Source organism: Limulus polyphemus, unplaced genomic scaffold (assembly GCF_000517525.1).
Source record: "Limulus polyphemus unplaced genomic scaffold, Limulus_polyphemus-2.1.2 Scaffold287, whole genome shotgun sequence".
Lineage (NCBI taxonomy): Eukaryota > Metazoa > Arthropoda > Merostomata > Xiphosura > Limulidae > Limulus > Limulus polyphemus.
The window spans coordinates 455,365-469,142 of record NW_013665897.1 but is presented as its reverse complement, the minus strand read 5'-3'; the positions used below and the strand labels follow the sequence as shown (position 1 = coordinate 469,142).

Here is a 13,778-nt window from a genome sequence, read left to right as displayed (position 1 = left end):
GAATGTGTGATCTAATGACTGAGTAAGTACAAAGTAATGAATGTGTGATCTAATGACTGAGTAAGTACAAAGTAATGTATGTGTGAGAGCCTTTTATAAGAAGAGATTTTAGAAAATGAATAATCCATTTCAGAAATAATAATTTTTATTCCTACAGTGCTGGAATTTCAGCATGTGGAACAAATTTGATAACAATAGGGCAGAAAGGGAGAATGGCATATATAAATGCTCATGTAAGTGTAGATTTTTTTTTTTAAGCATAGAGCTATCTGTTCTGTGTCCACCATAAATATTGAAATCCAGTTTTTAGCATTAAGCCCACAGACTTACTATTGATGCACTGGGGGGAAGAACATTATAAGTTCAGAAATTTACTGCTGACCCACTGTGAGACAGCTGTGGAAGCAATTTTAGCTAATTCTGATTAAAACTTTAAATTCACATTTAAAGAAGAGTATTAGACTAAACAATTAGAGACCTTCCTCAGAAAATCTAAAAAAAAATTAATTTAACCAAAACATTCTGAAAAAACAAAATTTTTTTCTCTTTTTAATATAACAGTTCTCAAAATATATAATATTATAACTATATTAAAAAAAGCTTTACATTCTATTCTTCATAGTTATTAGAAACATCAGCTGTATTAATTGTTTGTTTGTTTTTGAATTTCACGCAAAGCTACACGAGGGCTATCTGCGCTGCTGTATTAATACCTTGGCTCACAGATATAAAAACATGCATCAATCTCTTCCAAAAAAACAACAAAGATCACAAAGGAAGTCTCTTTTAACTTGCATATTATTTGAAGAACGATGTTTTTTATGAATTCTTTATGCTGCCTTTATCAGGGAATACACAGTTTTTATGTATAAAAACCTGTCTTTGAAAATTTTATGCATAATCAAGATGAAAGTTATGGTGGTGTTCATAAAAAATATTATTTTTTTAATTTTGGAAGCAATGCAAAGGAAACTACATTGTTTCAAGTTAATGTTGTACCTCCTATAATATTTTTTAAAAATATTATTATAAAATGAAAACTACAAAGGATTAATCACACTTTATAAGAATGATATACATATGCTAATGCAGTAATGTGTTGTTGTGGATGCAAATCATGATATTATGGATTAAAGGATTAGCACTTGTATGTTTGTGTCATGTTAATGCCCGACTATTTGATGAGTGCAATGCTACCATGATGGACCCATGGCCATCTTTCTACAAAAAGAAATGTTCATATAGTGAGATTGTTAAATGATAAACAGTCAAGAGACAAAATTATGAAGAAGAGTGTCTTTCATATTCTTAACAAAAGCAGAAAGACTTGAATAAAAATATGGCTTTAAAAATGCATCGAAAGCCAATGTTCCAATTCAAAATGATATTACAACAAAGCTAGGCATATCTCTTGGTACCTTTAATATGATAAAGAACAAAGATCTAAATTTGATGAATGTTCACAAGTTTTTAGCCCCATCTCAAAGGAAATGAAAGTCACAGCAATTGCAACTGACACACACACATTTCAAGACCTCAGATGTAGCTCCAATGGGCACTTGTACTTTTAGTTTTGGAAGCTAGCATCCATGTGTAATGGAAAGTTTGTGAAGAAATGTGGTATACATTTGATCTAAATGGCCTGTCTTTTTGCAGAAGTTTATTACAAAGAAAACTGTGAAATTGGAAAAAATGTGTAATCATAGCAATTAGACTAAGTATGACTGCCGATGGAGGAAATTGTTTCAATGGCAACAGGGAACTGGAGAATCACTCTTATAAAGTTTGGTTAACCTTAGTATATTTCTGGTTGATTTTATAACTGTTAAACATTTTGTACAGTTTTAATATATATATATATATATATCACTGTTAAAAACAAGATGTGTATATTAAGTGAAGTGGTAAAATATTTTTATTAATATGCAGCTGCAAATGAATACTACAAATACAGTGAAATATTCTTCCCTGCTAACTAATCACTTAGATTTAATTTACACTTCTGCAGTAGAGTACTTACAAAATAATCTAATATCCATTTCTGTAATTAAGTCTTGAGGCTGGTAAAAAAAATAACAAGATTATTTCATTTCCATCTGACAATGCATAAATCTTTTTGGGAAAAAAATTTTAATGTTTGGATAAAAGATTAAATTGATATAGCTAAATTAAAGCACAAAGCTTCTGTCAAAGTAGCACAAAGACGTACCAAAAGGTATTCACAATACAGAATGGCTATGAATAAGCTACAGAGACATGGTTCTGTATAGTCAACTAAAGAGCATACAATCCAAGGCTGAATCAACATTGATTATTCTGTAAAATCAGTTGAAAAACAAACAATCCAAGGCTGTATCAGCACTGATCATGTTATAAATAGTGACTAAATACAACAGTCAATGCAAACTTCCTTATAAAGATTTGCTGTGTCGTATCTTAAATTTATCTTAATAATAAAAACTTCATTAACAACTGCAGTGCAATTTCACTGAACATCAAAACAATTATTTAAACTCTGATGCTTTTTTTTAAAATTTTCACACATAGCTACACTAACTATCTGTGCATAAGTGTTTCTATTTTTGAGCTGGCAGACTAAATGGAAAGCAGCTAGGTCAACAGCACCCATCAACTCTCGTATGACTGAATAACCTTAAAGTGAATTTTTGCAGCAAAGGGGCACAAACCATGAGCCCTAAGATTCATAGTCCAGATATGCTAAATACTAGGCCATTATACCCCAATCTATTAATAGTTTCATTTAGTTAGTACAGATTGTGATGGACCAAAAAGTAGCTTAAAACTTTGATAAAATCTGCTTCATTGCACCTTCAAATATTTTAGTTCACCAAAGTTTATAAAATATTTATAATGAATAGTACAAAATTAAATCACTAAACATAGAAAGAGAAAAAAAGACATAAAATCTAATTTATATAGCACTGTTAAAGTAAGAAGAGTAATTGTTTTTCTCACAATTAACCTCATTTAAGATTGTTTGAACATGATTTATTAACTTATACTAATATTATATCCTTAAAATATTTTTCACATTTTACACTGTCTCTAAACTGAACAAAAATAACAATTTTTGCAGTATGAACATGTAATCATATGAACCTAATTAAAAATGAATAGTAAATACACTTTGGTTTAATACAAAACACTGCAACTTATATCCAGTGATTAGCACAAACAGTATTTAAATGTAGTACCTTAAAGCTTTTTTTTGATAGTCTTCAACTTTAAAAATATGCACAAGCTAGACAAAAAAAATCTCAGTATTTTTTTTTATTTTTATAAATCACTTTAACTGAATCAGCTAAGATTAAAGTCACTGACCTTTCCTAAGTCTAACAGTAGCTTCTGGATACGATTTGAAATAGCATTAACATCTTTTGTTGCCTGTCCTCGATAACTGAAATGGACAAATAACTCATATTTATTTTACAAACTAGACTGAAGATGAACACACTTTTTATAGAAAACAAGCTTTTTTGTTCATCAAGTTAATGTTAAGACTACAACAGTTAACTCTGAAGTAACCAGAACAAGAAAATAGGTGACAGTGTATAATAAACAATCTAGTGACGTGGTTAAAACATAAGGGGAAAAAAAAAGACTCTTCCTTCCTTTTTCACTGAAAATAAAAGGAAGAAATCCTTTGTTTTTTGTCAAGAAAAAGCAAATTTATTGCAAACAAATGATTTTAATATTTTGAGATAAATAAAAGAAATAACATAATTATGGTGTTTAGGTTTCAGCTTTTAATAATTGTAATAAAAACTTTAAGAATGAAACAAGATACAAATATTTCACAGACTGTAGTTACATTGATTCATGACTGCAGGAAAAGCTATTATTCCAGTTTCTAGATGTTTGCTTTGCTGGAAATTTACTATTAAGAAGTATTTCTCTTAAACTATGTCATTTTTACTTATTTTTAGGGACTGCTCTGGCTCATAAGAAATTGGAGCCAAAATAATTGCCGAACTCAGAATTCTGTCACCTTTTTTTAAACCAGGAGTTAACTAAAAGATAAATTCTGACAATGAATTTGTAATGTGTATATACACATACAAGCAAGACAAAAAGATTTATGAACCAAGCAAAGCAAAATAAAAAAACAATAAATATTACTCATATTTATTTAAATATTTAACATAGCACTATCTAACATATAATTTATGTTTAAATTTTACTGGCATTAAATGTTGGAGTAAAAAATTGTCAGACAAAAATAATACAAAAGTACAAAAAAGAAATTCTGATGAAGCCTAAAGTTTTAGAGTTTAATTTTGCTACAGCAAGCAGTCCATAAACCACCATATAAAACAGCAGAGAGTTAAAAGTTTTTGATTATTTTTGGCAGTCTTTAACAAAGAGTTACCAACACATTTTGAAGTTTGATATATCTTTCAGAATCAGCAGTCATATCTGGTATGGTTCCTCGAACAGGGAGTGTTCCTAGAAAAAGGAATATTGAGTGCTGTTAACACAATGACAAGCAGACATAATAAAAAACTATATTACAATTTATATACAACATATACTGTTGTAGGGTAATCTAAATACACCTGTAGAACGATGACATAAAACAAGGGTGAAATATGAACCTCTGCGATACTTACACTATAATGACTTATAAAATTCCAATTTGTGTATCTGAACAATAGGATGGTAAAATCCCACTACATGTGTGTCAAAAACTGTATAATGACAAAATTCCATTACACATGTATCTAAACAGTAGGATAGTAACATCATATTATCTGAATTAAAATTTCATTACATGTGTCTAAACAATCAAATCTCACTGTACCTCTATCCCAAGTATACAAACAATAAAATTCCATTACATCTAAACAGTAAAATTCCACTGCACCTGTATCCAAACTATACAAAAATTCATATACATTTATTCAGACAGTGCAACAGTAAAATTCCATTACAAATGTATTCAAAAAATATAACTGCAACATTCCACTAAAATCCAAGAATAACAGTTAAATCCTATAAATTTAAATATATATATGTATGTGTGTGAGTAAGTCTTATTCACATGCACTGTTTAAAAGTGAAACAAAAACTGAAATCAAAACTTATACCCAGCATAAATAAGAATATTATTATATACAAGTTTTTTATTTTGACAATAGAGTAAAAACTTGTGAGACATGCTACATCTAAAACTTTATTTACAAGTGCTATCACTTGTGTTAGTACAAAACTCAATTATCTTTAGGACTAAATCACAAAAAAACTTGTAATTGTAAAAAAACATTTCATTATCGAAGTTTTCCATTGATAAATGGTAAATTGCACCCCAGATTCTATTTAGAGTAGTGTTTAACCAATTTCAGACTTGTAAAAATTTTATAACATTTTTTATTTTTAATGGTAATTTCTTGTTGCTAACCTAAAGCTTAAGAGCATTTCTGTTAGCCAAAACAGAACCATAATTTTAACTCAGTCCAAATGGTCATTTTTTGCCATATGAAAGACAGCATTACAAATTATTGTTTATAATAATGATGAGTTCTGTTACATTATTTCTCAGCCCAATCAACCAAAAAAAGACACAATTAGAATATACAAAAATATTACACACACATAGATGACAATTAGATACACTGCAAAAGTTGTAACACATGCATTCCTGATCTCTGTAATCTTCAATTTTTGTCCAGTATCCAAGAACTTTAATCTTTCTTGAGGTTACTACAGGAATTGAAAAACTGGGTAGCCTACCTCAGCTCTAGGACTTTCAAAAAGCATATTTCCTTAATCTGAAAAGTTATATTTTTTGTTATTGAGGTGAAGTCTTGTTATGCAGTTAGAGGTAATGTTTTATATATTGCAGTTTCATGCCATAGAATCCCGTGTGCAATGTTACCATGGTTGTGCTGTCAGTGGTAACGTTTAATATAAAGCAGTGTTATACCAAACTGTAACAGGGATTTAAAAAAGTAAAAAAATGACATTTTTTTAATAATGCATTACAAATTTTTATGAGATGGTGGGTAAATATACAAAAATAACTGTTTACTTTTTTGTTTTCCAAAAGTGAAAATTTTGAGTCTAATTCATAAAAGATGTCCTAATGGGATCAATTAATGAAGATCAGAAAATTAACTTTCTTTATTTACTCTGACTCAAATCAAATACCTTCAGCTATATATTTTAAACATTTTACATAAATAATATTGACAAAATATTTTCTAATAGACATATTTCTTCCAGATAATATAAATCTACATTTTTCTGAGAACTAGCATATCATATTTATATTTACCTTTTCCTTCATTTTCAACAAAATCCCGTAAAGCTCGAGCCATTATCCAGAATGGCTTACTCTAATACAATGAGAAACAAACAATAAATGATTATATTTATATCTTAGAGGATGAGAAAAGTTGGATTTCATTTATATCATGAAACTATCAACATATGATAAGTAAATGTTATTTGAAGCCTGTGATTGTTGTTCAAACTTTCAAAAAAATCAAAAAAAAAAATCATGCCAAACCTAATTATTTCTTCAAGTCTTAGGCAGTTTACTTTCTTTTTTGCCATGAGTTTATTCACTGCTTAGGGAAGTCTAAGTAATGTAATAAAGACTAGGTATGTTTATATTCCTTCTTAACTTAATCTAATTGAATTACTGTAATTATGCCACCAATGGCATTTTACTCTTAAAACTGTATGTCTACAGCTTCATCTAGAAAATTAAAAGTTGCTGATTATGGTCAAAATGGATACGAAAAAAATACACACAACCTTTTTTTTTATTTTTGGGTGGGAGATTATTTTATTCTTACATAAAATATTGTATCAGACTCATTAAGCATGTACTATCACATTACAGGCATCTGAGTGGGTCATGGTAAAATTGCAGGAAAATCAGCCTGGAGTTTTGGGGCTGGCAAACATACCTCTACTCCCCATAAAGTTTTCTCTTTGAATCTGCATAAATTTTATCATTGAAACTGAAAATGTTAAGTACAAAAAAGGGGAGGGATAAAATGTCATAAGAAAAACACCTGTAATTTTTTTTCCTTTGATTTTTTAATTTTTGCTCTGAATAACATCAGACATTTAGACGTTATAAAGAAAAATAATACTGCTGGTAAAGAATTAATATTTAATGGTAAAGTCATCTCATCTTGACTAATTTGAGACATCAGTTATGATTAAATTTAGTGGATTGGTGTAACAAACCAAGGTAAATGTGAAATATGTTTAAATTTGCTTGTCCTACTTTTAGAAGCTGTCAATTTTGCTTCTTTGTCTCATAGCAAAGCCACACTGAGCTATCTGCTGTGACCTTTAAACACAATGTAAAATAAAAGTGAAACATTCGTATCTAAACTACAAACATCTTCAAATCATCTTTATTAAATACACAACTTTTTCACTGTGAAAACAAATAACATTTTCCAAAAAATCATAATAAATTTTACACTTGTAGGGAAAATACTGAAGGTGATTAAGCCTAGAAATAACCACTTATCAACCATTAAGACTTACTTAGTATACGAGGCAAAACCAGAAGCATTGCTAAGTGCTGACACACGGGGCCTATGTCCCAAATCCCTAGTTGCTGTCTTGAAAAATCAGAAGAGAAAATCATGATCAATATCATACAGAAACATTAAAAATTCCCACACCTATGGCCCTGAGCCCAAATCGTTTAAGCACCTAGCAATGCCTCTGGGCAAAACAATCTAAACTGCAGAAACTGTGATAAAACAAAGTTTCTTAAATATTTTATATTTATGTTTTTGTTACAATAATTATAGATAGGATTATATTATTAGAATATATTGACAATAATAATAATAAAAATTAATAGTTTCATGCCATGAATAACTTTTCATGGTTTACCAGTACGTCAAACATTAAACTAAAATTTATTGTAATGGTTGAACAAACAGAATATTTATTTATTAGCTTGGATGAAATAGATGGATTTTTTTATTTCTTTCCAAGACATTGTTTTTCCTTTTTTAATTTTTGTTAAATCCTTCATTAAAGACTAAAATGCAATCTTACCAAAGACTATGTTAATCAGAATTATGGCTACAATAGACATATTTAAATTCAAAGATAAATTTACCTCACTTGAGAGATTTTCACATGCAGTGTCATTGAGTATGTTCTGCACATTTACAGGAACCTGAAGCAATATACAACAGGAAATTATGTGTACTTCAGATGAAAAATTTCCAGATAATTAGCACAAAATTGTACACATTTTAGATAATTCTTTCAATACCTTAAGAAAGCAAAATATTAAAACCAGTTTCCAAGATATCCTTCACGTACCACAACCAGAAGTTGCTAAATAGATGTCAGTGAAACAGCTATCACAACAGACTAATCACTTATAATGCCTACCATATTGTTAATACTACAGTATCGTAGCTTTGTAAGCAACATAACAAAAATATTTGTACAATAAGTACTAATATAACTAATAACACTAAGATTAAACAACTGTTAACCACTATAAAACAAGGGACTTCAAACACATAATATACATAATGTACTCTTTACCAGGTTCGACAGGTTTCATCATCAATTCTACTAACCACATCTATTCCTGACTAATATTTTTTGTGTGCTAGTGTGCATTCACTTCTATATCTTTAACTCATATGCAAGAATTAAAAGCTTTAATGTTTCTTCGTGTTATCTGGAAAAGTAAGAATTAAACATAAACATTTGCTATGATGAAAAAATTTAAAGCATAAGTATAATTCTTTTGTTTAAATAGATAAAAAAAAAAGAACAAAAGTTATTAGCAGTGCAATGTGAGGCTCAGGTGACCCAAATGTTATTACAGCAACGTCTCTTTGTTGCAAAAAATGACAGTAAAAACGAATAGTTAAAGCTATAAAACTTAATTATTTCAAATTCAAGTTCTTTAAATGTTTTTGGATAGTCAACCATCATTTATCAACTTTAAAGGAAAATTTTATTTATTTTTGTTTTTACCCATGTTACTTAAATGGAGAATAATGCTGTGAATAACTAAATTAAAAAAAGTAACTTATGCTTTGGAGAACAAAGGAACTTAAAATTACTGAATTAAAATCAATTTTTTGAAAATTTGGAAAGAAATTATATCACTCAGTTGTACAGTTACAAGCCTGAAATAAGCACAAACTTGTTAAACGTCTTATGAATAATCTGAAAAATTTCTCTTCTTAATGAAAAAGTTTTCCCAGCATGGCCAGGTGGTTAGGGCGCTCGACTCATAATCTGAGGGTCGCGGGTTTGAATACCCGTCACACCAAACATGCCAACCTCCGCCTTTGCCTGGTCCCAAGTCCAGGATGAGAAATGAGGAGGGTTGGGCATGGAGCTAGCAACTCCACTCAGTAAAAATCAACCTGCTACAAGTAACTGCAACAACACCTTCCGTTGGCAAGGTGTTGTTGCGGCCCTATGCTCCACTGGGAGTTAACAGGGAAAAAAAATAATTGAAAAGTTTGTTTCCAAACTGACTACTGAGTGTAACTTTGAACCATACAACATATTAACTTCTCTTAACAGAGTTTTTCTTAAAATTTATTCCTTAACACTTTATTCAAAATATTTATAGAAATTTAAAATACAATTCATGATTTTCTCACTCAAACAGTGAAGTTAAGTCATTAGTATCATAAAAAACTAAATAATTGTGAAAAAAAGAAGACATTTTGTAACTATTATTACACAAAAAATGGCATACCAATGTTGCATTCAGTGCTGTATTGACAGCTTTTATTGCTTCTTCAAAGTTTTCTTCTTCTTCTGGAACACCTTCTTGATTAGTTCTGATGCCTTATAAAACATACAACAGTAATACTTTATCTTGAGTGGTAACTTGATATCTTTATATATTACTGTAACTTTAATGAAAAATTGAATGTTGTAACATCTAAACCAACTTCGTCCAGTATTTATACTTCATGAGATCTACATTTCTATCCCCACAACCCTAACAATTCATAATTAAATTTAAGCTTTAAAAACATACCTTTTCGAAGAATTTCTTTAAAAGCTTTCTTTTCATTGAAGGTCCTGGGAATTTCTCCACTATTCTATAGAAAGTTCATGTCAAATAAATAATGTGCTTATGAAAATCTAAGTAAATGTTCTAATAACCACTTGATTTTGAAACTGACAAATGGAGCTTATATGTACCTAATCACAAAGTAGTTGTTTATACCAGTGATTCTTAAAATGTGGTCCACGAGCCCCCTTAAGATGATCTGTGTAATGGATGCTTAATTTAGGTAAGAAATCTGTAATGTAGTGTATAGATCCCATTGTTTTCCACCAATATTAAAAGAAAGTTCAAGTATTCCATGAACAAGAAGTTTGAGAACCAATGGTTTACACACAATTATGTTTCGTTATAAAAACCTTGTTACTATAAATGAAGACTCATACAGAAAATAAAATCACTTTTTTAAGCTGATTTTTTGAATTTACACTGAATACTTATAGTACCAGGTTGCATATGGAATGAGAAATAACACTAAACACGTGTGTCAATAAACTAGAAAAGAGCAAAATCTAACAGACAAAATTAATCTAATAGAGACATCACGTAAACAATAGAGTAAGTACATGAGAAGGGGAAAATTAAGACCTAAGCTACTGGCAATATAAAGAGAAGTATGTTAAGTACAATGAATCAGAAAGGGTAAATATCCCAGGTGCATGACAGTCAATTATGCTTTGTAAAGTGAATAAGACATGGTGTCCATAATATAAATATGTTATCAATAAAACCTGGGATAAGAAAAGATTTTATTTCTGTGACTTTAACAATGGATGTTTTTAAGTTTTCAACATAAGCAATGGCATATCTATGGAATATTCCAAACAATCTTTGCTGTGCCTAAAATATAATACCAAATTGTGACATAATATTTAAGAACGGCTCATTTGAGCTTCACGCAGAACCTTGTACTGTAAACGCATTTGTTTTTAACATTATGTAATTTGTCTTTTGTTTAAGAAGTTAGCGCACAGAGGATTTCAAAAGTTGTAATGGTTTTCAAATGAGACCCAAAACTCAGGCACTTTTGAATAGTTCACTATTCTTTTTTCAGGAGAATAAATGTAATTTGTCTGTTAGAGTTCTTCTATTGAAGAAATACAGTGAATAACTATTTGTTTCAAATCAATAATCTCTTGTTTTTAAGACTTAAAATAATGTACAATTAGAAAAAGTACAAATATGTCTTGGGGAAAAAAAAACAACAACTTAAGATTTGAAAATATTTTGAACAACCCACTTCTTTTATATAATATTCAATCAAACATCGTATGAGTACAGAGTTACATAAAATATACCCAGTAAAAGAAACAAAATAATACTGTTCAACTAGTAAATTTGTAGCAACTTACCTCCTTTTGCCGTTGCTGAATATATTTCAAGAGAAGTGCAACATATGGAGTGTGGCTGTGGTCCTACAAGAGACCAACATAAAAATTATGGAACACGTCTGAGAGAATTACTTGAATTTTTAATAAATCTTGATTAAAAAAAAAGTGCTAATAATTTTTATAATCTATCGATTTGAAATCAAGAACAGTGTAAATAATCTTTTAATAGCATTGCACTAATATCAACGATGAACAAAATTTAATTTTTTTTTTCTTAAGTTTGATTTGCTCCATCTTAACATCAAGTATAAAAACATTCCTTCTTAATTAAAAATTTTTTAAGTTAATAATGAAATTAACCTTAGTATTAAATAGGTTGTTAAAAAAGATACCAAAAAAAAAGGTATTAGTGAAACTGTCCACTGAAGTTAGAAAATTTAAAGTTATTATTACTTTTTTACACTAGTTGTAGAGACCCATCCAGATAATGTTCTTGATGACTTACGACTAGACAGACCCTTTCCAGCTCTCCAAGAATATGTTGACTCCCTGAATCTTGACCAGATGGACTTAAAGGTAAAACTTAATGTACTTTTTTTAAATAGGGAAGGCAGCTAGTCAACAGCACCCACCACCAACTCTTGTCTGACTGAATAGCGAGATTTCTTCTCCACCCTTACAATGCATCTATGGTTCCAAAGTGCAGAGTTTGACGTGACTGATGGACTTGCAGATCCATAGTCCAGCATAATAACCACTGGGCTATGTTCAGCCAGTTTTACAAGTAAAGATAGATTTAAACTATTACTTAATATCTGTTTTCTTAATTTTTTTAACAATAAACAATTTTGTCTGTTGTACCATTCATTTAAACTTTTTATTGTTTTACAGCTAATTTGTTTCTCTGCAACTCCTTCACCAACTTTCTAACTTAAGAGTAAAGTAAACCATAAAAAGAAACAAGTACTCAAGAAAAAAAAACAACTTCTATTTTCCCCATATTTGTCCAACTACACCTACATTGAAAACTTGAACTATATAGAAAGCATTTCGGTGCAGTTAGTAAAGCCTTAGTTGCTAGCTTTTCAATTTAAGATATGAGTATGTATATATTCGAAGCAAACTTTTTGATGGTATATTTCTAAATAAGAAATTCATTGCTCATATGTTTTGTAATATCAACTTTATCTTTTCTATATAAAGTTCACGCTTAAATTCAACAATACCAAAAAACAACATCAATAAATCCTCAGTAAAACCCTGAAAATAAAAATTATTTCTTAATAATGATAAAGTCACTATCATGACCCAATCGAAAAATTTAGATAAACCCCAAACATTTTTTTGTGGAACAAGTTGAATTAGTTTGAAGTTATTTAGGTCACAATTTCCATACAGCTGGCAGATTGTATAAATGGAAGATTCTAAAATTAATTACTTTTTTACAAGTTACAGCTTTTACAGTAAGGAAGATTAGTTTTTAGAACAGGTACAATGTTTCAATTATTGGTCCGATCATTTTCAAGCCATGGAAGTTGTACATGTGTACATGGGATTATTTTACACACAGTCTGATTGTAGAACCATTATAGGTGAAAAAACATTTCCACTGAAACCATAAAGTTTAGTACACTAATTTATTTGTGCTCATTGTAATCGTGCTGATTCTATCATGAGTGGCTGAATATTCAGGTTGACGAATATGCTAATAGTTTGGTATCTAACAAGGTATGTGTTATTCTAAAGCTTTAAATTAATGTGATGATATAGTACAATTTAAATTACTTATTTTAACTAAGCAAAAAACAAACGGAATCTTTGTATATATACATACATACAAAAAGTACTTTGATAAAAAAAACAAACTAAGTCAAGAGTTTAACCATACTTTTGATTTTTTCGTAAAATATTGTTTTCAAATTATGTTACCTGTATGTTCTGTGACCTGTAATCTCATGTAGCCAATCATGCCATAAGCTCTACAGACCAGTAGTGGAACTCCAGCTTCCCATAAAAGAGAGGATAGCAGCAAAAGGGTTCTAAATTAAGAAAACTGTGTCATTTTCTTTAGTGCAAATTTTGATACTTTTTTTCTCTTTTTACTCCCTGTTACACACTGATAAAACCTTTGATTGTACACTTACAAACTGTATAAAAGTTTCTTATTGTATAACAACATTTACATGTTCTATCTATTCTTAATAAATACTAAACTCGACACAGTTAATAAACATATTCTTTCCTCTGAATGTTCAAAATGAAGCTCAGTAACTGAGGTTTAAATATAATAGAAAAAGGCATGCCATGAAAGGGAAAACAAATTAAATATACATGTATTAGGTCCTCAAGAAATTAATGTTGCATTTTGGAACACTTTCATTAACCACCCC

General features: G+C 29.5%; 1 protein-coding gene across 1 annotated transcript in view; it reads right to left on the bottom strand.

The window, feature by feature from the left end:
* LOC106457054 (NEDD8-activating enzyme E1 regulatory subunit-like) overlaps positions 1–13,778 on the bottom strand; it is a 36,364-nt gene that overhangs the window by 3,815 nt on the left and 18,771 nt on the right. Inside the window, 10 exon segments of the mRNA XM_022382877.1 lie at positions 2,001–2,060; positions 3,343–3,418; positions 4,395–4,467; positions 6,296–6,356; positions 8,120–8,179; positions 9,740–9,831; positions 10,028–10,091; positions 11,410–11,472; positions 12,727–12,812; positions 13,318–13,427. Of these exon segments, the coding sequence (XP_022238585.1) occupies positions 2,001–2,060; positions 3,343–3,418; positions 4,395–4,467; positions 6,296–6,356; positions 8,120–8,179; positions 9,740–9,831; positions 10,028–10,091; positions 11,410–11,472; positions 12,727–12,812; positions 13,318–13,427 (745 nt within the window).